Raw genomic sequence first — 23,014 nt, forward strand, 5'->3', positions numbered from 1 at the left:
CGCCTTACCGAAAGTATTATTTTAATACGTTTCAATGTTTGAATAAGTCACGACTGGCTCATGAAACGAAGAAACGTTCTGTCAGGTTTGCTGGAGGTAGCCCATGGTGGCGGTCAAAAGATGATCGAAGCTGTGAAACTATATCCATGGTCTTTATTTAGAAGTGCTGTCAAAGTCCGAGGGGACATGCGAACCCGCGACGCGACCCACCATTTACCGAGTACGACTCGAGTGTCGGCGACACTTATTCTGAGCGTCATAAAAATACCGTGAACGTCAGCTTTTCGTCATCTTAAATCTGACCGGCAACAGCGCCCCTATATTATGCCTCCCTTCCCTTCAGTCTCAATGCATATATTGAACACTCCATTTTTAAATATAAAATCGTATGTGTCATAAGTAATATGTGACGCGTGATCGCAGGTTATCGGCGTGATATCCCACAGTTGGCCCGACTGCGTGAATTTGCAGCTTCCTGACGTAATACGTATCTGTAAATCAGATGTAAATCACCCCTCGCACACACAACGCCGGACTCCCCACTCCACAGCTCCGGTCCGACGTTTTCCTTTTTCGGCCGGGGGAATGCATGACGTAATCGGGGAGGCGCTGGCGTCTCCCGCACGGGCGGCCTGAGGAGGCGGGATGGGGAAGGGGTGGGGTGGGGTGTGTGGGGTAGAAGGGGGGGGGGGTGGGGGTGAGTCGAGCGCACCAATGAGGCTTGTGGTTACATACAGAGACTCCCCCCAATACTAGGCAGCGGACGGCAATTGACTCAGCGGAGGTTTCGGCTGCGGTTCACACACTCAGGCAGTTGCCGATCGGAGGGGGTGGGGGGGGTAGCGAGGCTCATAGTTTTTCCTTTAAAGCGAAACTGTCCGGGAAAGGCGGTTTGATTTTGCCCTTGCGGAAGCGGAGGGAAACGATTTGATGAGACGAACACTCTCCTCGTCTGACCAGGGGATTTAACAGTTCACAATGCCGGTTTTCCACACGAAAACGATCGAGGGTATCCTGGAGCCCGTGGCCCAGCAGATCTCTCACCTGGTGATCATGCACGAAGAGGGCGAGGTGGATGGGAAAGCCATTCCAGATCTGACTGGACCCGTGGTCGTGGTGCAGGCGGCTGTCAGCAATCTTGTGAAGGTAGGTATGCCATGGGGACCAGGGGAGGGACGCTGTATAACTGGGGGATCCCCGCTTCTCCTGCAGCTGTGACTGATCCCAACTTTTATTTGACAAGCATCAACTTAGGGAGTGAGCAGAGCATGGTGATCGCCGTGAGGACGCGGTACGGACCGGCCGTGTAAAAAGCGCTTTATTTGAAAGGCAAGCTGTAAGATGACAAACTGCATTTTCCTGAAGAGTTGCCCTGCCCCCTCGCCTCCATGGGCTGGGCAAAACACTGATTTCTTACTTGACAAGGAGGCGTGAAGTTTCCCCCCTCGTGTCTCATTCTCATGTTCTGTGCCAGTTCCACACCGGCCGCTTTTGCCATGAAGTACAAAACTTTTGCGTGCATTAAAATCACCTTACTGTAAATGTCGGTGTTTGGTACTGCTTAGGTATCTAACTACTTGCACAGACTTCTCCCAGAAACGTATCCCTACTTTTCCATGTGGTGTTTGCCATACCGATCCCTGTTTATGGGGTTATATTGGTGCATGTGACGGGTTTCAAAGCAGTTAGGTTCTCGTTACTCGCCGCATTTCGCTGTTGATAGGTTTGCGGGTTTGCGGCAGCGTTTGCGGGGCACCTCACGTGAGTTTCTCACGACACGCGGGTTAGGTTTCGCGGCCCGTGACATCACTGAGGCGCAAGCTCGTGGGATTCTGTGGGGCTAGGTGAGGAAACCGCCCGCTTCCCCGCTAACACTGCCGCCGTAAACTCGCATGGACACCTGCCAGGCCCCCGCAAACCCGTGGGAAGCCGGTAATAGGAGCAACATTTCACTGTCAGCCTTATGTAATGAGCTTGAGCAAGTGCTGACATTACAAGCGCTGGTGGACTAAAGCTAGATCCTGTGCCATTAGCCGGTTGCGCTCAAAGACATAAATTAAAAAATTGCGCGCTGGAGCAACATTTAGCAGAAATTTGGAATTGCTGTGCAGTGATTTAAACGAAATGGTAACTTAGCAGGGAATGTATGTCTTTGCTTGCATATTTTATTAGAATCAGTGGAATTCAGGTGTACCCTTTACTCCAGTGTAAGTGTACATATTAGAGTCCTATTGAGGACCATATTTAAAGTGACCTGTTGGTTAATCAGACTGTATTCTATCAGCACTAGTGTGTGGGCAGGGGAGGTGGGGGGATTAAAAATAGTCGTCTTACAACAGCAGGGAGGAGAGGTACCAGGGGTCCCTGACCTGGGGGCAGGCATGGTAGTTGTTTCCTGGTCCTTGTGAGAGTGCTCTCCTTGTTCAGTGATTCACTTTCAGTGTCTCTGGTAGCAATACTCAGTACGTGACTAAGAGCACAGGGATTTTCTGGGTGATTTATAAATGGGTGGGTGTAGAAGATTGCCCCCCAGTTGTGAGTTGTTTGGGCTGAATAATGGTGCCTGGGTCATCTCCCTTCTCTAAAGTGATGCTCTCCTTCGGTATGGCCTTTGGTCTCCTCATGTGTCTTTATAATGGCAGATTCATTTACAGTGCCCCCTCGTGCTGAGCCCCGTGCATGCTGTACACCTGGGTGGACAACCCTCCACACTTGGAGAGGGCTTTTGTGTCCTTGGCGTGTTCCTGTGTGCCAGGGGATGGTTGGTCGAAGCTCAGCTTTCTGAACATTCAGCAGACCTTTCGAGTTCCTCTGGGAATTTCCAAAGTGCTATTTTGCACGCACCTTGAAAGGCGATCCCCAAACCATTATGGTTGTTGCTGGACCTCAGAGCTGTTTTGTCAATCGCAGCCTTTCAATGCTGATGTGTTATTGATTGGCCCACCTATGGAAAACCAGACCAGAAATATCCTGTGAGGGAAGTGAACTGGTGACTAGCAGTGTGTAATGAGATACTACCTGAAACGAGGCAATGAACCATACTGAAGGCCCATTGGCATTGTGGGTAATGGTCAAGGTGCACTTGCTAGCAGGTGCTATCTGATGTGTGTGTGTGTGTGTTTCAGATATATCATTCTAGTGACCCTGCTACTACTGACCACCCCTTCTGTTTATTTGTGACACTGTCTCTGTTAAAGCACCCCCCCATGTGCTATGATCCTACGTACAGCCTTAGGTTGGCACTGCAAAGGTGGTGTCATATAGTCTTATTTGGCTCTGTGTTGAGGTGGGTTCTTCGCTGTGCGTTTTGGCAATGGCAGTGTCCCTTCCCAGGACATGGGCTAGATGATTGGCCCGGTGCAGTTTTTGAGCATGCGGGTGGCCCTGCTGAATTGGGTCTCTGTTGGACCCTATAAGATCGCTTCCTGTTGTGTGTGTGTGTGTGTCTGCTGCTGGGGAGAGGGACAGGAGATAAAGGGGATGCAGCTTGACAGGAGGCCAGGGAGGGTTCGGGCAAGGGGCACGGGGGCCCCTCTGGGAAGGTGACTCCGGGCTCGGAGGAGAATCTCCGAAGTCAGCGTCTTAATTACTCCCCATAGGGCACCTGTTCGCCGGGCGTGCTGCGCTTTTGGCTGATCAGCGTGCCTCTGTGGACCACAGATGTGTCTAGAACTCGGGCTGGGGGTCTGGCTTGGTGGTCTCCATGGGTCTGTCTGTGATCTGTTCCCCCCCCCCCCCCCACTACCACAACTTCCTGACTGCTTTTTATAGCATCTGAGAGGGACCGGGGCAACATGGACACCAGGGCTTGCCCCACCCTCTGATTAGCTCAGCCAGTCGGGGGCGCCTTATCAACATTGTAGTGGGTTTGTTTTTAATCACCAGGGCCGCGTGACCTATCATCACACTGATGAAACTAGACAAAGTCTGAGCAAGTTTAATCGAAGGCAGGCCTGATAGGAAATCGGTTTTATCTTGGTTGCTGATAGATCATCTGATAGATGTTCACAGACCCGTTGCGTCATTTGCATGGCCTGTGACACAGTTGAGGGCTTCCCTGCAGATGGAGGCATTGCCCCCCCCCCCCCCCCCCGATTGGCACATGAACCAGCCATCGTGTGGGAATGTCTTCCAGAAGATCAAAGGTCCAATGGCTGGTTATTTCATAATGGTCAATTGAAGGTCATAGGCTCTCGGTCACAGGGAATGCTGGGAGTTGCAGTCCCAGATCCTCTGTAGTCTCAGGCTACAGAAGGAGCATGTTGGAGCTGGTTTTTAAATGAGCAGTAGCGAATGGCCTGGGGAGGTTAATAATCTGTGGGGTGGGGGGGGTTTGGGACACCTGTCTGAGCACGTTGCAGAGAAGGAGCGGGCTTTTGTGTGCCTGACCGCCCTTTCTAACGGCACCTTGGAAGTGATGATGTCACGCCTCTCAAATGCTGACTGTCAGGTTTGATCGGGAGGGCGGTTGGGAGTTTGCAGAGTAGGATCTGGGTTATGTGAGGATCTAGAAATTGTGTGGAGCTTGAACCCAAGGCTGTGACCCCCCACGAAGTCCTCGTTTGACCATGAAATTCTTTGTGAGGCTGACACTGGGTTCATCACGTGCCCAGTGACAGTGAAAAGGTCCCTTTATAGGCGGATGTGTCTCCTGTGTGAAAGGGCCAGCTTACCGCTGAGGCCTTCCTTAAAAGGGAGACACTAGCTGTAGCGTCTTCTCCATGGCAGGCAGCAAAATCCCTAAGAAATGACGTCAGGCTGTCATGTAAACAAGCATCTGGAAGGTGTTACGCAAGCTGCCGTTGCCTCTGGCCTTTTCCAGCCTGGAGGAGAGATGCAGCACATGCCTGCATTCTGGGAGACCATGTTAAATTTAGCCCGGTCCCCCAGCCTGACTCCTGTCTTGGCTGGTGTGTATGAACGCTGTTTCTGATCAGTGGCGCCTTCAGAGTTTCCCTGTGCATTTCCTGGAAGTTTTCACTGAAGATCTGCATAGGGACTTTCAGCTCGCTGGGCACATGGCTGTCTCTTGTTCCAGCCCGAGGAGCTTCACAAAGACCCGCTTGTTCATCTTCCTCAACTGCACGACCTCTCCTTATGGCTGGCAGTGAACGGACTGATCAGCCAGCTCTTCGTATTCTGTCTAAACAGCTGCCTGCGTGTGCGTGTGCGTGTGCGTGTGTGTCTCTCGTCCGATGGCAGCCCATCCCCTGTGGCGCCTCGACGGGAAACGGCTGGCTTTAGATGCGGCCTGCAAGGATAGGAGCCTTCAGAACAGCGACAATGGTGGTGAAATGGTAAAAAGCATATGGAGAAGCAGTCAGTTAGGTCACGGTAGTTTTACATGCATGCTGGTTCATTCTGCGATGGCTGCAGTTCGGACCCTATCAACCTCAGTGTCCCAGCTAGGTGTTCCACCAGAGGGGCCTGCTGGCCTCCTCCCAAGGGGTATGTTTGAAAGCTCTAATAATAACTCTGGAATGCCCCCCCTCCGCTCCCACCCCGGAATAAGCCCTCCTGGTTGGCCCTGGCCCCAATTGAGGGGGGACCCCAGTTAACAGGTGCATTCTGGGAGCGCACTAGCAGCACGTTGTCTGTGTTTACCTGCTCCTCCCAGTCACGTTGTGCTCTCACTGGCAGTGGCGTAGGAACTGGGGGGAAATTTTGTCATCCCCCCCCCCCATAAAAAGAACCATTTTGCTTCATTCATCAGCCCAATAGACAAACCATTGTATTTAGATTATTAAGTTGTGTCCCCCCCAGTATCAAACTACACGATTGCTCTCTGGTGCATTTCTGCTGTATGTCATTTTATGAGCTGATGCAGGCCACCGTCCAGGATGCATTTTGCAAATGTTACCACTATTGATTACCAGAGAACCTTGACCTTGGTCTGGAGACCTTGATTTAAAAGTTGATTTGGCTGCCCTCTCTTTAATTATGGCTTGGGGGGAGGCTGGGTGATTCGGGGAGATAAGCGACACTCATGCTGAATGTTCATGAGGCAGAACCGGTGGCTGATTGTAAAGCTTCAGCTCTGGTCTCATGTTTTTGTGAGAGAGAGGCGGGAAAGATGAGGGAGAGACTGAGAATCGAGATGCTTTGGGCTAAGTGACAGAACATGTAGTGCATTTAGGCACTGTCATATTCTAGGGTCTTTTAGGAACATTTATACAAGTCAGACAGCTTTATGAGCTAAAAAAAAATATGCGGTAGTGTGTAGCTCGGTGGTTTAGGGATCTGTATCCCTCTCCAGAAGGTTGTGGATTCAAATCCCGTGGCTGGCAGAATAATAATATCACAGTTGGTCCCTTGAGCAAGGCTCTTACTGGTTTTACAGCTTAATCTCCTTTGTAGGCACGTACACCATCTGTTTTTAATATCAACATCGCATGTTATGCAAATGCAGTCGTCATATTGCCAGGACTGCGATTGTCAGCTGGGCTGAGATTAGACTTGGGTGGTATGTAATTTTTCATTCTATCATACTGCCTGGACATTATACTGTGGCAGCAATGCTATTCCATTATTTTGAAATCTTGCTGGTTAAAACTGGCCGGGGGGTGTAATGTTTTTAGCCGTGCATTCATGGTGACACAATTTAGCAAGTTTTTCAGTTGTATTGACTGTTCCTTTTTAAGTACAGAAACGCCAGAGTCAGAAGGAAGCACAGTGGGGATGCAGAGCAGGTGGTACCCATGTTGCCAGGACATCCTTCCATTTCCTCACTTCTATTTGCTTCTGCACGTCTTCTCCTATAGGTGGGCAAGGAAACGGTCCAGACCACGGAGGATCAGATCATGAGACGAGACATGCCCCCGGCCTTCATCAAGTAAGTACACTTGCACACAGCCTTCATTGCCTCGGCTCCATGGGGAGATGGGTCATGTGACTCCACGGCTGCAGGGCTGCGTTTCCTGTCTCTGTGAGGCGTCATGTGTCACTGTCTGTATGTGTGTGGTGTGTCCCTCTCTTTCTCTGTCTCTGCCTGTGTGTGTGTTCTTGGGCTCATCCAGTTTATAAACATGCTGACATTGGGCCTGACTGTCCACAGGGGATAATGATTATAGGTAGGTGTCCCCAGGACAGAGGGGAGCCAGTGTTTACAGCTCATTATCTCACACGGAGGAGCTGATAACGGGACTGACCTCCCAAAGCTCTATGCCACCTGCTGTGTGTGCCAGGAAGCAGAAGGGGTTGACTGTTACCGGCAGCTGAAGAGTTCCTCACAGCTGGCCCCTGTTCAGCCACTGCTGCCAAATCCGTTTCTATGCATGGTAGCTCAATTCGAGGTCGAGGTGACTCCTCATACACCCCGTGCTGCTTAATATGGCCCAGGAGGCCAATTCCTCTTGCAGGGTGTCTGTTGGATCTAATGCTCGTGGCAGCTTCCTAAAGGCCGCTCCCCAGCCAGCCCCATTTAGCCTACAGGAATCTGTCTGCACTGGGTCTCCAGCAGGGGGCACTGGCAGGACAGAGTCGGTTGTCACAGCTCCGCCCCCTTTGCAGGGTGGAGAGTGCATGCACCAAGCTGGTCCAGGCTGCCCAGATGCTCAGAGCGGACCCCTACTCTGTACCGGCTCGTGATTATCTCATCGATGGATCACGGGGAATTCTCTCTGGGACGTCAGACTTGCTCCTCACGTTCGATGAGGCTGAGGTAGATGGGCCTGCTGTATTGGTTTGGCTGTATGTTTTTCGGGCTGCCGCATTTTTAAAATGCCATTCTCCTTTGGTGTGTTTTAGGTCCGTAAAATCATCCGTGTGTGCAAGGGCATCCTGGAGTACCTCACAGTGGCAGAGGTGGTGAAGACCATGGAGGACTTGATCACCTACACCAAGAACCTGGGCCCAGGTGCTCCATGCTGTCATCCCCACTGCCCCAGCGTCTTAGTATGGACAGGAGTGATATGGGAAGAGACTGGAGGGAGTCTCCACATGTCTATGGTCTTGTTCTTGGTGTAGCTCTCTAGTTGTATTATGGAAAGGCCTCAGTCACCCATGCAAAGCTGTTTGGCGCCTGAATGAAGGGTTTTCATATTTGTACCAAGCATTAGATGTGGGTTCAGCGAATTCTGTCAATGACTGAATTGGGATGGCTCAGGGGAAGTGTGCTTTTGGAAGGTTATCTGGTTCAATTTTTGTCACTTTGCTCAGAGTCCTGTGATTCCTGCCGCCCCCCCAGGAATGACGAAAATGGCAAAGATGATTGACGAGAGGCAGCAGGAGCTGACGCACCAGGAGCACAGAGTCATGCTGATCAACTCCATGAACACGGTGAAGGAGCTGCTGCCGATACTGATATCAGGTGACCCTCCCGGACTAGGGGGCGTGGTACTTTTCCCTTGGTTTGTTTATGTGTGTGGACCAGAACACAGATTTATGTGTCTGATCATGTGTTTTTGGACCCGGAATTATGGTATCCCCCAGAAGGGAGCTGTTAATAACCTGCCTTTAACCCTAAGCCCAGGCAGCACCTTACTAACAGCCTACCTCTTCCAGCCATTAAGATTTACGTGACAACTAAGAGCACCAGGAGTCTGGGAGTGGAGGAGGCCCTGAAGAACCGCAATTTTATCTTCGAGAAAATGAGCTGCGAGATCCACGAGATCATCCGTGTGCTGCAGCTCACGTCCTGGGATGAGGATGCCTGGGCCAACAAGGTGAGGCCTTATTCCATCCTCCCTGTCCAGCTCGACATCTGGGGTGCACCACGTGTTCCCGGGGTGCACCACGTGTTCCCGGGGTGCACCACGTGTTCCCGGGGTGCACCACGTGTTCCCGGGGTGCACCACGTGTTCCCGGGGTGCACCACGTGTTCCCGGGGTGCACCACGTGTTCCCGGGGTGCCTTGTTTGTGATGAGACAGAAGCTCGGCCCCAGCAAACCCTTTGCGTTTCCCTGCGTGCTCATTATGTGTTGTTAAACATCCTCTCTTTTATTCTTCCTTTCCCTTTTTTTTTCCTCCCTGTAGAAGGTAAGCCTGCCTCTCCACCCCTCTTGCTGCTGGTGCATGTGTGCAGCCTCTGTGTGCCATGTGCTCAAGGTCTTGTGATGTGGTTGCTTCACGTGCCACTGGTAGCAATTGATAGCACATTAGCGTTAGCGGCACATTGGTGGGCGGTCCGCCTGTGGCTTGCAGCTGAATGAGCCCTCAGCATCCGAGTCACTGGCTTGGAGCTTGTTTGTTACGTTTGGAATTAGTTTTTTTTATTTTTTGGTAAAAATTAACATCACTGAACATGCTTTCTCCCTTTTTTGCATGTGATGCCACAGTTCGGGCTGAGTGCCCGTGACCTTTGACCTGTCTGCAAACCACACATTTTCTCGGTAGGTCAACTTAATGGTCAGGGTGCCCAGGGCCTATCAGACGCCTGGCTGCTCAGAGGTGCCTGTAGTGGGTAAATGTTTACCTGCCAGAGTCAGGGAATCTTGTCTTGGTGACAGGAGGACAAACAGAGATAGACGGTATTATGGGAAGGTGTGTCACCAGCCTCATCCTCCCCCCCGAGTCCCTTTGCAGACGTTGCCGGGAAGGTCAGACAACTAGGTCTAATATACGAGTCCCGGCCATCTGTAAAATAGGGCGCCACACACAGACAAGCCGCAGTATTGCTGTCACAGAATGGGAGAGTTGTGGGGACTTGAGCAGGTGGGGAGTGTTACAGGGATCCGGCACAGAGCCAGCTGATTGGCTGTGTGCGGCTCGCAGGTCAGGAAAGGGGGGCAGAGTGTCCTTGACTCACTGTGGCATTGCCTTGCCATTCGGGAGGGAGAGACGCATGCTAGGGAACAGCTGGGCACTTTCGGCTCAGTAAAGGATGTGTTGTGTGTGCAAAGCCTGTTACCTCACTCCTAACCCTCACAGATGGAACTGGGTCCGTGTCCGTGTGTGTGTGTATCTCACTTTCTCAGTTTATGTTTCAGTTTCTATTTCTCGTTCCTGCTTTCTCTGCACCTCTCATCCACTCTCCTGCACCCCTTCCCCCTCCAGAAGGCTGTGTGATTACTCTAGGTCCACTCTCCAGTGATCCGCTCTCGCCGAAGACGTACAAACACCATTAGCGGTTTCCGTAATCTGCTTAGCCGCCGTGAATAATGCAGGTCGTGGGCCCGCGAGGACTTTCAGTGTTGTGAATTATTTAAAGAGGCCCCATCTTGCCAAATGCAAACGCGGCCGTACGTCTTAGTAACTGCCTTTTAAACTGCTCCAAAGTGTTTGTTCTCCTCTGGGAAATGCTCATAACATTTAGCGTGGAGCTTGCAGAATGATGGGGGCGGTGCTGCCCCGTGCTCCACCCTGACTCCTGCAGGCGGGTCTGTGTTGTTCCTACAGATTTAGTGCCTCGATGGCAGGTGCCTCGTTTTCTGAACAGAGTGTTTGCTGTGCATTTTATACCTCATAATTAATGCAGAGTCCTTTAGTCCATCCGCTGTAATTTAATAATTAGCAGCCGGGTGGCCGGCTGGGAGCCTGACTCCCTTCCAGTAACGGGGATCCCTCTGTGAGGCTCCGTGTGGCTCTACAATCATGCGTGGAAGGTTGGGGGGTGGGAATACATGCGTATGCTGCATACTGTGCAGTCATCGGACACAACGTGGTTTTTAGAATGGTACTGTATGGCTCAGCTTCCCAGAATGCATCAGGTTTGGGTAGGTGGTTGCAATGTCATTGGAGGGGATGCCCAGGGTGACAATGTGATGTTCATTCACTCGCTCACACACGCGTGGCTGTTTCTGCTCAGCACGGAGCGTGCATGTACATCGTCGTGTGACGTGGCTGCAGGAAGTGACTGTGAAAATTGAGCTTCTAAAAGCCGCCCCGCTTTTGTGTGCTCCGGCACAGGTGTGATGGTCATGTGACCTAACTGGTGAATTTCTCACTCTGCTATGAAGGACACTGAGGCCATGAAGAGAGCCTTGGCACTCATCAACTCCAAGATGAACCAGGCAAAAGGCTGGCTGCGGGACCCGAACGGCCAACCAGGTGCAGTGGGCAGTCCTTCTGGGAGCCTTGCCACAGCTGATTGGAGAGGGGAGATACTGTGTTAATAAGTCCTTCTATGATGGACGTTAATAAAGCTTTATTAAACGCCACCTATTCCTGTTCTTGTCCCTATGTGCTTAACGCTGATTGGATGATGGTGCTGCCACTGTACCTGGACATGACACTGACAGGAGATGCCGGGGAGCAGGCGGTACGGCAGATCCTGGATGAGGCGGGCAAGGTGGGCGAGCTGTGTGCGGGCAAGGAGCGACGGGAAATCCTGGGCACAGCCAGAACCCTGGGCCAGATGACGGACCAGGTGTCGGAGCTGAGGGCGAGGTACGGCCTGGTGGAGACTCTCCTCGTGGTCTATTGAGGAAGTTGGGTACCTTCTGTCCACATGCCGTTTCTGCCTTCTAGGGGACAGGGGGGCTCACCGGTGGCCATGCAGAGGGCCCAGCAGGTGTCCCAGGGGCTGGATATGCTCACAGGGAAGGTGGAGAATGCAGCCCGCAAGCTGGAGGCCATGACTACGTCCAAGCAGGCCATCGCCAAGAGAATCGATGCAGCCCAGGTGTGTGTCTGCCTTGGGTGTAGGTGTGTGTGTTAGAGAAGGACCTTATCTGAGCAAACACGGTATGTCCACGTACCATAATGACATGAAGAAAAGTGCTAGAAGGAGCTTTTTTGTGCAGTGTTCATTTTGGGGGCCTGGTTGTGTGTGTCTGCACAGGGCTGGCTGGCCGACCCAAACGGCGGCCCAGAAGGGGAGGAAAACATCCGGGCGCTGCTCACAGAGGCCCATCGCATCGCGGAGCTGTGCGAGGACCCCAAGGAGCGGGACGACATCCTGCGCTCCGTGGGCGAGATCGCCGCCCTTACCGCCAAGCTGTCTGAGCTGCGCAGACTGTAAGCGGCCAGGACCCCCGAGTGTTACCACCTCCAGGGGCCCATTAGGGGTCTGCAGACATGCCCACCACCTGCTCCGTGTTCCCGCAGCGGTAAAGGTGACACCCCTGAGGCCCGAGCCCTGGCCAGGCAGATCGGCGCCGCTTTGCAGAATCTGCAGTCCAAGACGAATCGGGCCGTGGCCAACAGCCGGCCCGCTAAGGCCGCCGTCCATCTAGAAGGCAAAATGGAGCAGGCCCAGCGCTGGATCGACAACCCCACAGTGGACGACCGTGGGGTCGGTGAGTACCCCCAACTGGCACCAGGAACTTAGTAATAATAACAGCAGTTCATGCAAATGGCAGGTGTCAGAGAGTCACGCACCTGTCCAGGCTGGTCTGTGGCAAGTGGGTGGGGCGTAGTGGGACCCCTGGGTTTCGCGTAGGGAAACCCCAGGTTATGCCACCCAGCCAGCCCACATCAGTGGTAAAATGTAATGTTCAGTTGCACAGCCTGTAACAGCCAACAGAACTGCAGACCCTGTTTATATCAGCCCGCGGAGGAGGTGACTCATACTGACCACTGTGGTCACGGTCTAACATTCCCGAGATGACCTTAGGCACTTCCTTCACTCAGCGAGCCGAAGGAGTGTGCTTATTAATAACACAGAGTGGCGATTATCTGTGCTGGTGGATAACGGGAAAGAAAGAGGAGCTGTGGGCGTCACCCAGTGCTCAGCAGTGGAGCCTTCTGGGTCCTGTCTGACACTACTGCTTTGTTTGTACAGCCTTGTTAGCGCCACGGCGATTCGGTTTCTGATTTTCGCTGTCGCCTGTCTGCACGGCTGGATTGTTGCTGAAGTCTTTCTGTCTTCCACCTTATTTGCTATGCCGCCTGCTGTACATTGCTAGCATTGTCTCGGTGGGCCCGCGAACGCCTGTCTCCTCTCTTGATGTTGCCCAGGCCAGGCTGCTATCCGTGCACTAGTGGCGGAGGGCCGCAGACTGGCCATTGCCACGCCAGGCCTGAGCCGGCAGGAGCTGCTGGCCCGATGCGAACGTGTGGAGCAGCTGATGGGCCAGCTAGCGGAGCTGGCAGCCCGCGGCCAGGGCGACTCCCCACAGGCCCATGCCACGGCTCAGCAGCTCCAGGAGGCCCTCAGAGTGAGTGTCCCCCAGGCACCGTGGTCAAGGGCTCCCTCTGCTGACATGAGCACTGCCTTCATCTGTACATTAGCCGTTACAGCACATAAACATTAATCCCAAGAAAGGGCGCTCTGAGTAGCCAGCAGTCCCCGAATACTCTGCTCAACATGGACAGATGCGTCTGTTTTACCTGAAATTAGTGTGAAATTAATGCGAACAATTACTGCTTCATGTTCATGATTATTTGATGTACCATTGATGGTTTGATTGACCTACCCTTTTCTGCTGAAAAGCATAATTTGTGGGCCGTGTTTACATTGTAAATAAGTCTTTTTTTTTGAGTGACTCTCACCGTCGTCATACTTAACTCCTGTTACTATTCAACATCCTCGCAGGACCTGAAGAAGACGATGCAGGAGGCGATGACTCAGGAAGTGTCCGACGTTTTCAGTGACACCACCACACCCATCAAGCTGCTTGCGGTGGCAGCCACCGCTCCACTCAACGCCCCGAACAGGGACGAGGTTGGCAGTGGGCTTGGGGATGAGTGCCGTTCGCAGTCAGGGCTGCCACATGTCCCCGTGTCTCTTCACGTTCTCCTGTGTGTCTGCTCTGGTCACCTGCCACAGGTGTTTGATGAGCGGGCCGCGAACTTCGAGAGCCATGCCAACAGGCTGGGCGCCACGGCCGAAAAAGCGGCCGCCGTGGGCACAGCCAACAAGGCCACTGTGGAGGGCATCCAGACTGCTGTGAAGTCCGCAAGGGAGCTGACGCCCCAGGTCTGTCTGTCTGTGCCTTTGTCTGTCTGTGCCTTTGTCTGTCTGTGCCTTTGTCTGTCTGTGCCTTTGTCTGTCTGTGCCTTTGTCTGTCTGTGCCTTTGTCTGTCTGTGCCTTTGTCTGTCTGTGCCTTTGTCTGTCTGCCTGGGACCATGTCTTTGCTTGTCTTTGTCTTTATGTGTGTGTCTGTATCTCTCTGTCCGTCTGTTTGTCTTTCTGTCTCTTTCTGTGTCTATATGTGTCTGTATCTCTGTATTTATTTATGTCTGTTTCTCTGTCTGTGACCTTGTCTTTACCTGTCTCTGTCTGTATATGTGTTTGTGTGGAGACTGGTTGTTTCTCAGGCATCTTTATAAATGAGGCTGACTGTAGGCACTGTTACTGGTCATACTTCTCTCTCGTGTACTGGGGAGGTAATTAATGGCGTGGGATCTCCTCAGAGAGCTCAGCACTGGGGCTGAGAGCCTGCGCTCTCTATCATTACTCCCCCTCAGGTGGTGTCAGCCGCCCGCATCCTGCTGAAGAACCCAGGGAACCAGGCAGCCTACGAGCACTTTGAGACCATGAAGAACCAGTGGATCGACAATGTGGAAAAGATGACAGGTAGGCTGCAAGGTCTCCTCGCTCATGATGTCACACGGGATGGAGATCGACGTGTCTTCACAGAGTGCTGTATGTGCTTCACCCGCTCTATCGCAGGCCTGGTGGATGAGGCCATTGACACTAAGTCCCTGCTGGACGCCTCCGAGGAGGCCATCAAGAAGGACATCGACAAGTGCCAGGTCTCCATGGCCAACGTGCAGCCGCAGATGCTCGTCGCCGGGGCCACCAGCATCGCACGCCGTGCCAACCGCGTTCTGCTGGTGGCCAAACGGGAGGTGGAGAACTCGGAGGACCCCCGCTTCCGTGAGATGGTGAAGGCCGCCTCGGATGATCTCAGCAGGACCATCTCCCCCATGGTGATGGAGGCCAAAGGCGTGGCCGGCAGGATCCAGGATCCAGGTGTGGGGAGGCTTTTGTCTCGTGTCAGGCTTCCTGTGCCCATGAACCATAAAACAAGAATTTTTCTATAGATCAGAGCTAGCAGCTGGCAAATGCATAGTTTGTCAGTGGGCTAAGCCTCTGTGCTTGTGTTCGGAAGGTCACTGGTTCGAGTCTGGCCTTGGCATATCTGTGGGTCCTTGAGCAAGGTTCTTAGCCACCTGGGCTCTGCAACAGGTGGCTGCCCTTTGCGACCAGCTTGCTCTCACTTGCAGAGAGCAAGTTGGGAGAAGCATGAAGAGAATTTCCCCCATGTGGATCAATAAAGTATCAATTATTATTATTATTATTATTATTATTATTATTATTATTATTATTATTATTATTAGACTGCAGGCTCTCAGTCATTCATTCTAGAAGAATAGAACAAGGGTTCCAACAGTTCAGCCCAAAACTCCCAAAATAACAGTGCCTCGGACTCTAGACATCTGTCATGCTGACACGGTGGGGGGGCGGGGAGGGGAGGGGTCCACCTTGGTATGTTTTGCTGTCCGGGGTGAATCTCGACCCCCCATGTTAGGAATAGAATGCCTTTATTGTCATTGTGACATGAATGAAACTCAATGAGTGTGCTAGTCCAGCGATGCTTTGAGGTAGATATGAATATTAAAAACTAGATTACATTACATAAATATACAGACAAGAATGTGAAGTACTAAATATTAAAAAATATGAAAGAAGTTTGAGAATGTGACTGTGCTTATGATGTACAGAAGCAGGTTTAGTAAGCATTACAATATACAGCATGGGATGCTTGGGATGCTTAATAAAGTTAAAATATTGCAGATTTATTGGTTTTTAACAAAAATGGTGCCACTTTACAATAAGGCTAACTTTATAAAGAGTTTGTAAATGGTTTAAAATCTGGTTGCTTATTAAGTTGTAACTTGTCAAAAGTTATAACAGTTTTCTTTTTATTAATGTTACAAAGTGGCAAAGGGGAGCCTTATTGTAAAGTGGTACCACAATAATTACTGTATTAATTTGTTTGGAACAACCAATAGTTTAAGTAAAACATTCATTTCAATTAGTAATAAAGTAAAACTGAAATTCTAAAAGAGCTATTCTGAGTTAAAAAGTTCACTGACAAGCGATCTCACTGGGTGCTTTTTAATTCGTATCACCTTTGCAATAACAGAAAGCACCAGGCATTTGTGTTTAGTATCCATTTGGGAGCCAGTGACTACAATTGCAATTAATAGCAAAATGGCAAGAACAGAACTGAATGAGTCAGTCAAAAAAAATTGCCATTTAATAAAAAGAGAATGTCTGTGTAGAGCATACGTGCAGGTATGTTAAACATTGCTGGTCAATGGACTTTTGTTATGAAGTCAGTGCATTTTTTAGAATCTTTACAGAACTGAGCAAGTGTCCCGAGACTTTGTGTGAGCACCGCATGAATGTAGAATGAGGTCAACATTTTATAGTTAGTAGTGCAGCCATGAGTATGCAGTAGTACTAAAACAGTCAGTGTTTACATATAATGGTTTACTTTTGGTTCAGTAGACGCCGTCTGGTAAGAGGCAGACTTTTAATGGAGCTCTCTTTAGCAGGACTGTTCTTCACGGGAAGGCAGAGTCAGGTTTCTGCATGATCCTGCTGTCATCTCTCTTCTCCCTTTTCTGTGGGGCCGCTGTAGATCTGATGTAATTCTGTTCCCTCTCGCCGTTTTGCGACGGCAGCCCTACAGAAGAGCTTCTTGGACTCCAGTTACCGCATCCTGAGTGCCGTGGCCAAAGTTAGGGAGGCCTTCCAGCCACAGGAGCCGGACTTCCCCCCTCCACCCCCAGACCTGGACCAGCTGCATGTGAGTCTGCAGGCCTTCCGGAGCATCGCGTGTTTCCTTCCGTGACCCTCAGATCTGCTCCCATCATTTCTTTGTCCAGTCCATCTGTTGAGAACTACACTCACCGGCCACTTTATTAGGTACACCTTGCTAGTACTGGGTTGGACCCCCTTTTGCCTTCAGAACTGCCTTAATCCTTCGCGGCATAGATTCAACAAGGTACTGGAAACATTCCTCAAAGATATTGGTCCATACTGACATGGTAGCATCACGCAGTTGCTGCAGATTTGTCGGCTGCACATCCATGATGCGAATCTCCCGTTCCACCACATCCCAAAGGTGCTCTATTGGACTGAGATCTGGTGACTGTGGAGGCCATTTGAGTGCAATGAACTCATTGTCATGTTCAAGAAACCAGTCTGAGATGATTCGAGCTTTATGACATGGTGCATCATCCTGGTGGAAGTAGCCATCAGAAGATGGGTACACTGTGGTCATAAAGGGATGGACATGGTCAGCAACAATACTCAGGTAGGCTGTGGCGTTGCAACGATGATCAATTAGTACTAAGGGGCCCAAAGTGCGTCAAGAACATGTCCCCCACACCATTACACCACCACCACCAGCCTGAACCGTTGATACAAGGCAGGATGGATCCATGCTTTCATGTTGCTGACACCAAATTCTGATCCTACCATCTGAATGTCATAGCAGAAACCGAGACTCAGGCCAGGCAACATTTTTCCAATCTTCTATTGTCCAATTTCGGTGAGCCTGTGCGAATTGTAGCCTCAGTTTCCTGTTCTTTGCTGACAGGAGTGGCACCCGGTGTGGTCTTCTGCTGCTGTAGCCCATCTGCCTCAAGGTTCGACATGTTGTGCGTTCGGACATGCTCTTCTGCATACCTTGGTTGTAACGAGTGGTTATTTCTGTTACTGTTGCCTTTCTATCAGCTCGAACCACTCTGGCCATTCTCCTCTGACCTCTGGCATCAACAAGGCATTTTCGCCCACAGAACTGCCGCTCACTGGATGTTTTCCCTTTTTCGGACCATTCTCTGTAAACCCTAGAGATGGTTGTACGTGACAATCCCAGAAGATCAGTAGTTTCTGCAATATTCAGACCAGCCCGTCTGGCACCAACAACCATGCCACGTTCAAAGTCACTTAAATCATCTTTCTTCCGCATTCTGAAGCTTGGTTTGAACTGCAGGGGTTCGTCTTGACCATGTCAACATGTCTAAATGCATTGAGTTGCCACCATGTGATTGGCTGATCAGTAATTTGCGTCAACGAGCAGTTGGACAGGTGTGCCTAATAAAGTGGCCGGTGAGTGTATGTTTCTGAACTGCTCAGGACCAAATGATGATGTGCGAGCCAATTGGGATCTGCCCTTTCCCACTCCCAGCTTAATGATGAGCTGGCCCCCCCCAAGCCACCACTCCCTGAGGGGGAGGTGCCCCCTCCACGCCCGCCACCTCCAGAGGAGAAGGATGAGGAGTTCCCTGAGCAGAAGGCAGGTGAGATGGTGAGCGAGCCCATGATGGTGGCGGCCAGGCAGCTCCACGATGAGGCCCGCAAGTGGTCCAGCAAGGTGAGCCCTGTCCTGGGGGGGGGCATCCTGGGTCCTGCTTTGACAGCATCACACTCTCTTGCAGCCATCCCCATAGCTTTGTCATGGTACCTTCTAAAAAGGGTGCAGTCACACAGAGAATGCTGGGATTTACAGTGTCCTGACTTGTGTCCATGTATGTTGTGCCCTCATATGGTCCGCACACCCAAGGTCCAGCAGAAGACTGAAATTAAAGCCAACTTTGAAAACTTAATTAGCTTTCTAATGTACTGATTGCATTTTAGATCTATCTTCATCCTCTATGATTTTGAGTAGACTGATCCATGGTACTGAGCTCAGCATGAGTTAACATAGGCCGGCATAAGCATGCCACTTTTTGAGGCCTCTCCAATGGCTTAAACTCTTTCGTAAGAAATGGCCTCAGTTACTTCAGATCATTACTGAAGTCATTGTCCAGTGTTTCCCAAACACTTCTTGTGTGGCCTGTTCCCACATTCCCCACCTACCGAGGAATATACTCCCTCTTTGTTACTGTTGCTTTTCTGACTTGTTTGTGGCCTTTCCTGTTCCTCAAAGGCCTTGACCGTGATGTCACAGCTGGTTCCTCTCCCCCGCTGTCTGCGAGCCGCATGCTGAGGCCTTACGGCTCCAGCCCATGTGTGTGTGATCTGTGTTTGATACTCTTTGTGAAGAGCTATATGTTTTAACCAGGGCCATTACCAGGATTTCTTCAAAAATACAGAGGTGAAAAGTGTTAGCCCTTCCTAGCTGTGCCCTATAATGGATCATGGTTATTAGAGTTGCAGAAAAAATACTGAGGACTTGACATCAGTGTCCTCAATGGTAAATATGGGCACGGTTTCAACTTTAGCTCTTGATTTGAATGGTATTTCTTAAACCCATACCACTAATAGATAGATGGTGTCCCTACAGTCCTGCAGATTGGCTTTGGTGGGCTTCTTTAGTGCAGGTAGTCTGTCTACGATGCTGTTGTTTAGCATCTATGAATGTGGACCTGGGTCCTTTCTGATGCGAGTTGCTCCAATAATTCTTCTGAGAATGTATGAAAGCCTACAAACAGACATGGCCATCTGCTGAGTCAGCTTGCTGTCCCCCCACAGCCACCAATAACACCCCCTACAGGGCCTCTCGGACACTTCGATTGGACCTAATTTTTTTGTTTGGCCAAATTCCATGCTGTAGGTCTCCTTTTTCATAGATGCCCTGTAATGTAGGTCTCCTTTTTGTAGGTGCCCTGTAATGTAGGTCTCCTTTTTCATAGATGCCCTGTAATGTAGGTCTCCTTTTTCATAGATGCCCTGTAATGTAGGTCTCCTTTTTGTAGGTGCCCTGTCCTGTACGTTTCTTCTTTTTGTGAGTCTTTTATTTTGCAGGTCTCCTGTCCTAAAGTTCTCCTCTTTTGTAGGTCTGCCTCCTTCTCCTTTACATTCCTCTCACTTTCTCCTTGTAACGTTCTCTCTTGTTAACCCCACCCTCCGGCGTGCCTCCTCCTCCGATATTCATCCTGCCCTTCTCATACTAACTTCCTCCTTGTTTTCCCCATGCTGCTGCCCTCCCCGTCCTCCTCCTGCTCCTGCTCGTCCTCCCCAGCCCGATGTCCCAGATGAGGGCTTTCAGGCCACCAGGCCGGATATGTATGTTTATGATGAGGATGATGCTGAGTTCACAGACCATGAAGATGATTATGAGCCTGAGCTGCTCTTAATGCCCACCAATCAGCCCGTTAACCAGCCCATGCTGGCTGCTGCTCAGTCTTTACACCGGGAAGCGCGCAAGTGGTCCAGTAAGGTACCTCCTGCGCCCGTCATTTGGGACCCTGGCCTGCAGTTGTTGCATCACCTTAGACTGTGCTGCCAGGTGACCCCGATTAAAACAGAATGCCAAGTGTGGACAAACTGCTGCTGGCTTCACAAGTCCCTCCCCTTTCTTCTGGGTAAACCAATTGAATGTCAGGGTCACAGGAGGAGTCGGTCTCTCTCCACATTAATCCTTATGTCCTTTCCAACCTGTGAAGCCAAGGATGACAGTTTCCCCATAATTGAATTAACCCAGATGACACCATGCTGCCTGTGTTGTGGTCGTTTCCTACTTGTTTGTTCTCAGCAGACCAGATTTAACTTTGTGATGCTTGTGACTGGCCTTCATGGCTGTTACTCTGGTCTCCCTCCACGGTGTGGCATTTAAAGGACTCCCACAATGCATGATGCATGTGGGCGGTGACCTCTGACCTAGAATGTTCGCTAATAACATATGGGGTGTGTCCTCAGCAGCGGAGAGGACCGTGTCAAATGGACTTTGCTTGGGGTGAAACAGAGAGTGAGTGTGACGTCCTGTTTCGTGTCTGATTCATGCTGTTATCGTTTATGGAGTGCGCAAGCTCCATAAAGGGCTGGAATGGCCGGCGCTCTCAGTGACGCTACGTTGCGTGCGAAGCAGCTGCTTCCAGCACTCGGTATCCCATGATTCTCGTCAGGAAACTGCACCTCAGATGGATTGGTCTACTCTGAATCGTTGTTTCTGGAGCCATTTGGTGCTAATAGGTAGTAATCTGCCATTTCCACCACCACTCCCCTCACCTCCCCTAAAATCCAGGGTAATGACATCATTGGTGCTGCCAAGCGCATGGCTCTGCTGATGGCGGAGATGTCCCGGCTGGTGCGGGGGGGCAGCGGGAACAAGCGAGCGCTCATCCAATGTGCCAAGGACATCGCCAAGGCCTCCGATGAGGTCACCCGGCTGGCCAAGGAGGTGGCCAAGCAGTGTACGGATAAGCGCATCCGCACCAACCTCCTTCAGGTGAGGAGTCCCCAGCTCATTTCTGCTGACCTTCACTCAGGATGTGGGCTCTTCATCCGGTTCCTCACCCTGACAGTGCCGCCACTCACCTACCGTCGACTTTGCCGATTCTGACCCCCGCAGGTGTGCGAGCGGATCCCCACCATCAGCACCCAGCTGAAGATCCTGTCCACCGTAAAGGCCACCATGTTGGGACGGACCAACATCAGCGAGGAGGAGTCGGAGCAGGTGAGTGCGTCTCGCTCCCCCCTGTGCCCTCTTATGCCACTGGCCCTACCCAATACGCTCATGCGTGCATCTCCCATCAGGCTACGGAGATGCTGGTCCACAACGCCCAGAACCTTATGCAGTCCGTGAAGGAGACAGTGAGAGAAGCAGAGGCGGCTTCCATTAAGATCCGGACAGACGCGGGGTGCACCCTACGCTGGGTCAGGAAGACCCCCTGGTACCAGTAAGGCAGGCCCTCCCCACCTCGAACAAGAGGTGTGAACACTGAACCCAGCACTGCAGTGGCGACTGGCCGGATGTCGTGGTGGGTCCCCTCTATCTGAATCACCATGGGAACGCTTTGGGGTTTTTCGGTATATGATTTGCTTGCATCGCCCTTCATCCTCTATGGCTGGGTGTGCTGGGTTTAAAGCTTTTCTTTGTTCCAGCAGAGCTTAACATGGTGGGTACTCTTCAGTTTTACCACGAGGATTGTTCTCTGTACAATGTATATATGCATCTCCTTCCACCTCCTTTTGTAATTTCCGGGAGTGTGGCAGCCACACACCCTCCAGTCACGGCTGTGCGCACTAACCAGAGGATCCTAAGGTTTTAGGAAAATGTTGCTCTTGGAGTAATATTTATTTAACAGCTGAAATGGGGTTTTGCTTTGCGGATGGTTCTGGGATGTTTGGATTTTAGGATTTTTTTTTTTTTAAATGTTTGAAACGAAGCCAAAGATTTAGTTTTTAAAGATCTTGTTTTTAGACAGATTTTTTTTTCTTTGTATTTTAGCAATATCTGAAAATTGTTTGTTTACTAAGCAACATGAAAACTAAAAAAAAACCCAAGCATAACTGACCTTCTTATGAGACTCATGTAAGCACCCAGTCGATAGGAAGGTTTACTAGCATAGCATTGCAGACACGATTTATAACCATTAAAAAAATCTGCACTTTTCACTTTGCTAAAAGCTACCCGTCCTCACCTGACACATACCTAATTCTCACCTTTTTTGTTTGAAGCTATCAGATGTGAGAAGAATGTAGTAGGGATCCTGGGGGGGGGGGAGATCATGGGCCTGGAACTGTTTTTGGCAGCTTGTTATCCCCAGTCACTCGAGTAACATTTCCTTCATTCAGCTGTTGTTTTTCTCTGACAAACTATTGCTTTCTCCATAACACACACATTCATACTTCTGCAGACATACACTAGTTTACTCCTTAGAAACTTTGTGCCTCACAAGTAAAGATTACAGAAGGTGATACTCCTAACGTAACTGTCGGAAAGATGGTTTAGGAAACCCTGTGACAACCACCTGGTCTTGAATGTAAATGTACTCTTGGAGTCCTGATTTACAGTGCCTCATAAGCATCTGATCTCTGTGCCTTGGAATAAAAACTAAACGTTTGATAAAAGCACCGGCTCTTGGCTTCACAGTATCCCAGTGTCACCCACCAGTAGGACTACACTTAGCTGAGCTATCGTGGTGGGACTTGATGTCTCTTTCTACTTCCTACCCATAATGCTCAGTATCACCTGCTTCTGTCCATTGATCAGTATCAACTGTACTAAACATTTCAACATTCCCATTTTATAACGAACCTAATTTTATTCCTCTTGGCTTAATCATACATGGAACCATCTCATGACATACATTCTGCAAAGAAAACAAGACATTTAAAAAAAAAACAACCACCTGCTGTATTTCCCTTACAGAACACAGTTCCATCTGTCAGTTTTCGGCTTGCGCTCTCCTGCTTGTTCTCCCATCTTATAGTGCAGTGCTGTGTA

At 50.6% G+C, this 23,014-nt stretch overlaps 1 protein-coding gene across 2 annotated transcripts; it reads left to right on the forward strand.

Annotated features, from left to right (window-relative positions):
• The first annotated feature begins 721 nt into the window (after positions 1-721).
• On the forward strand, positions 722-22,638 carry LOC125738022 (vinculin-like). Of its 2 annotated transcripts, XM_049006473.1 has the most exons (22): positions 722-1,146; positions 6,762-6,832; positions 7,510-7,660; positions 7,747-7,855; positions 8,186-8,308; positions 8,503-8,663; positions 10,897-10,987; positions 11,179-11,326; positions 11,408-11,561; positions 11,721-11,896; positions 11,987-12,177; positions 12,839-13,038; positions 13,416-13,544; positions 13,650-13,799; positions 14,292-14,400; positions 14,497-14,799; positions 16,521-16,645; positions 18,032-18,217; positions 19,808-20,005; positions 20,810-21,013; positions 21,137-21,241; positions 21,322-22,638. In XM_049006473.1, the coding sequence occupies exons 1-22, from the start codon at positions 979-981 to the stop codon at positions 21,466-21,468; spliced, it is 3,399 nt and encodes a 1,132-aa protein (XP_048862430.1). In that variant the 5' UTR covers positions 722-978; the 3' UTR covers positions 21,469-22,638. The 2 variants fall into 2 exon arrangements, with proteins under 2 accessions (XP_048862430.1, XP_048862431.1); XM_049006474.1 differs by lacking the exon at positions 19,808-20,005 and having other exon boundaries at positions 723-1,146.
• Positions 22,639-23,014: the final 376 nt, after the last annotated feature.

Source organism: Brienomyrus brachyistius, chromosome 3 (genome assembly GCF_023856365.1).
Source record: "Brienomyrus brachyistius isolate T26 chromosome 3, BBRACH_0.4, whole genome shotgun sequence".
In the NCBI taxonomy this organism is placed as follows: Eukaryota; Metazoa; Chordata; class Actinopteri; order Osteoglossiformes; family Mormyridae; genus Brienomyrus; species Brienomyrus brachyistius.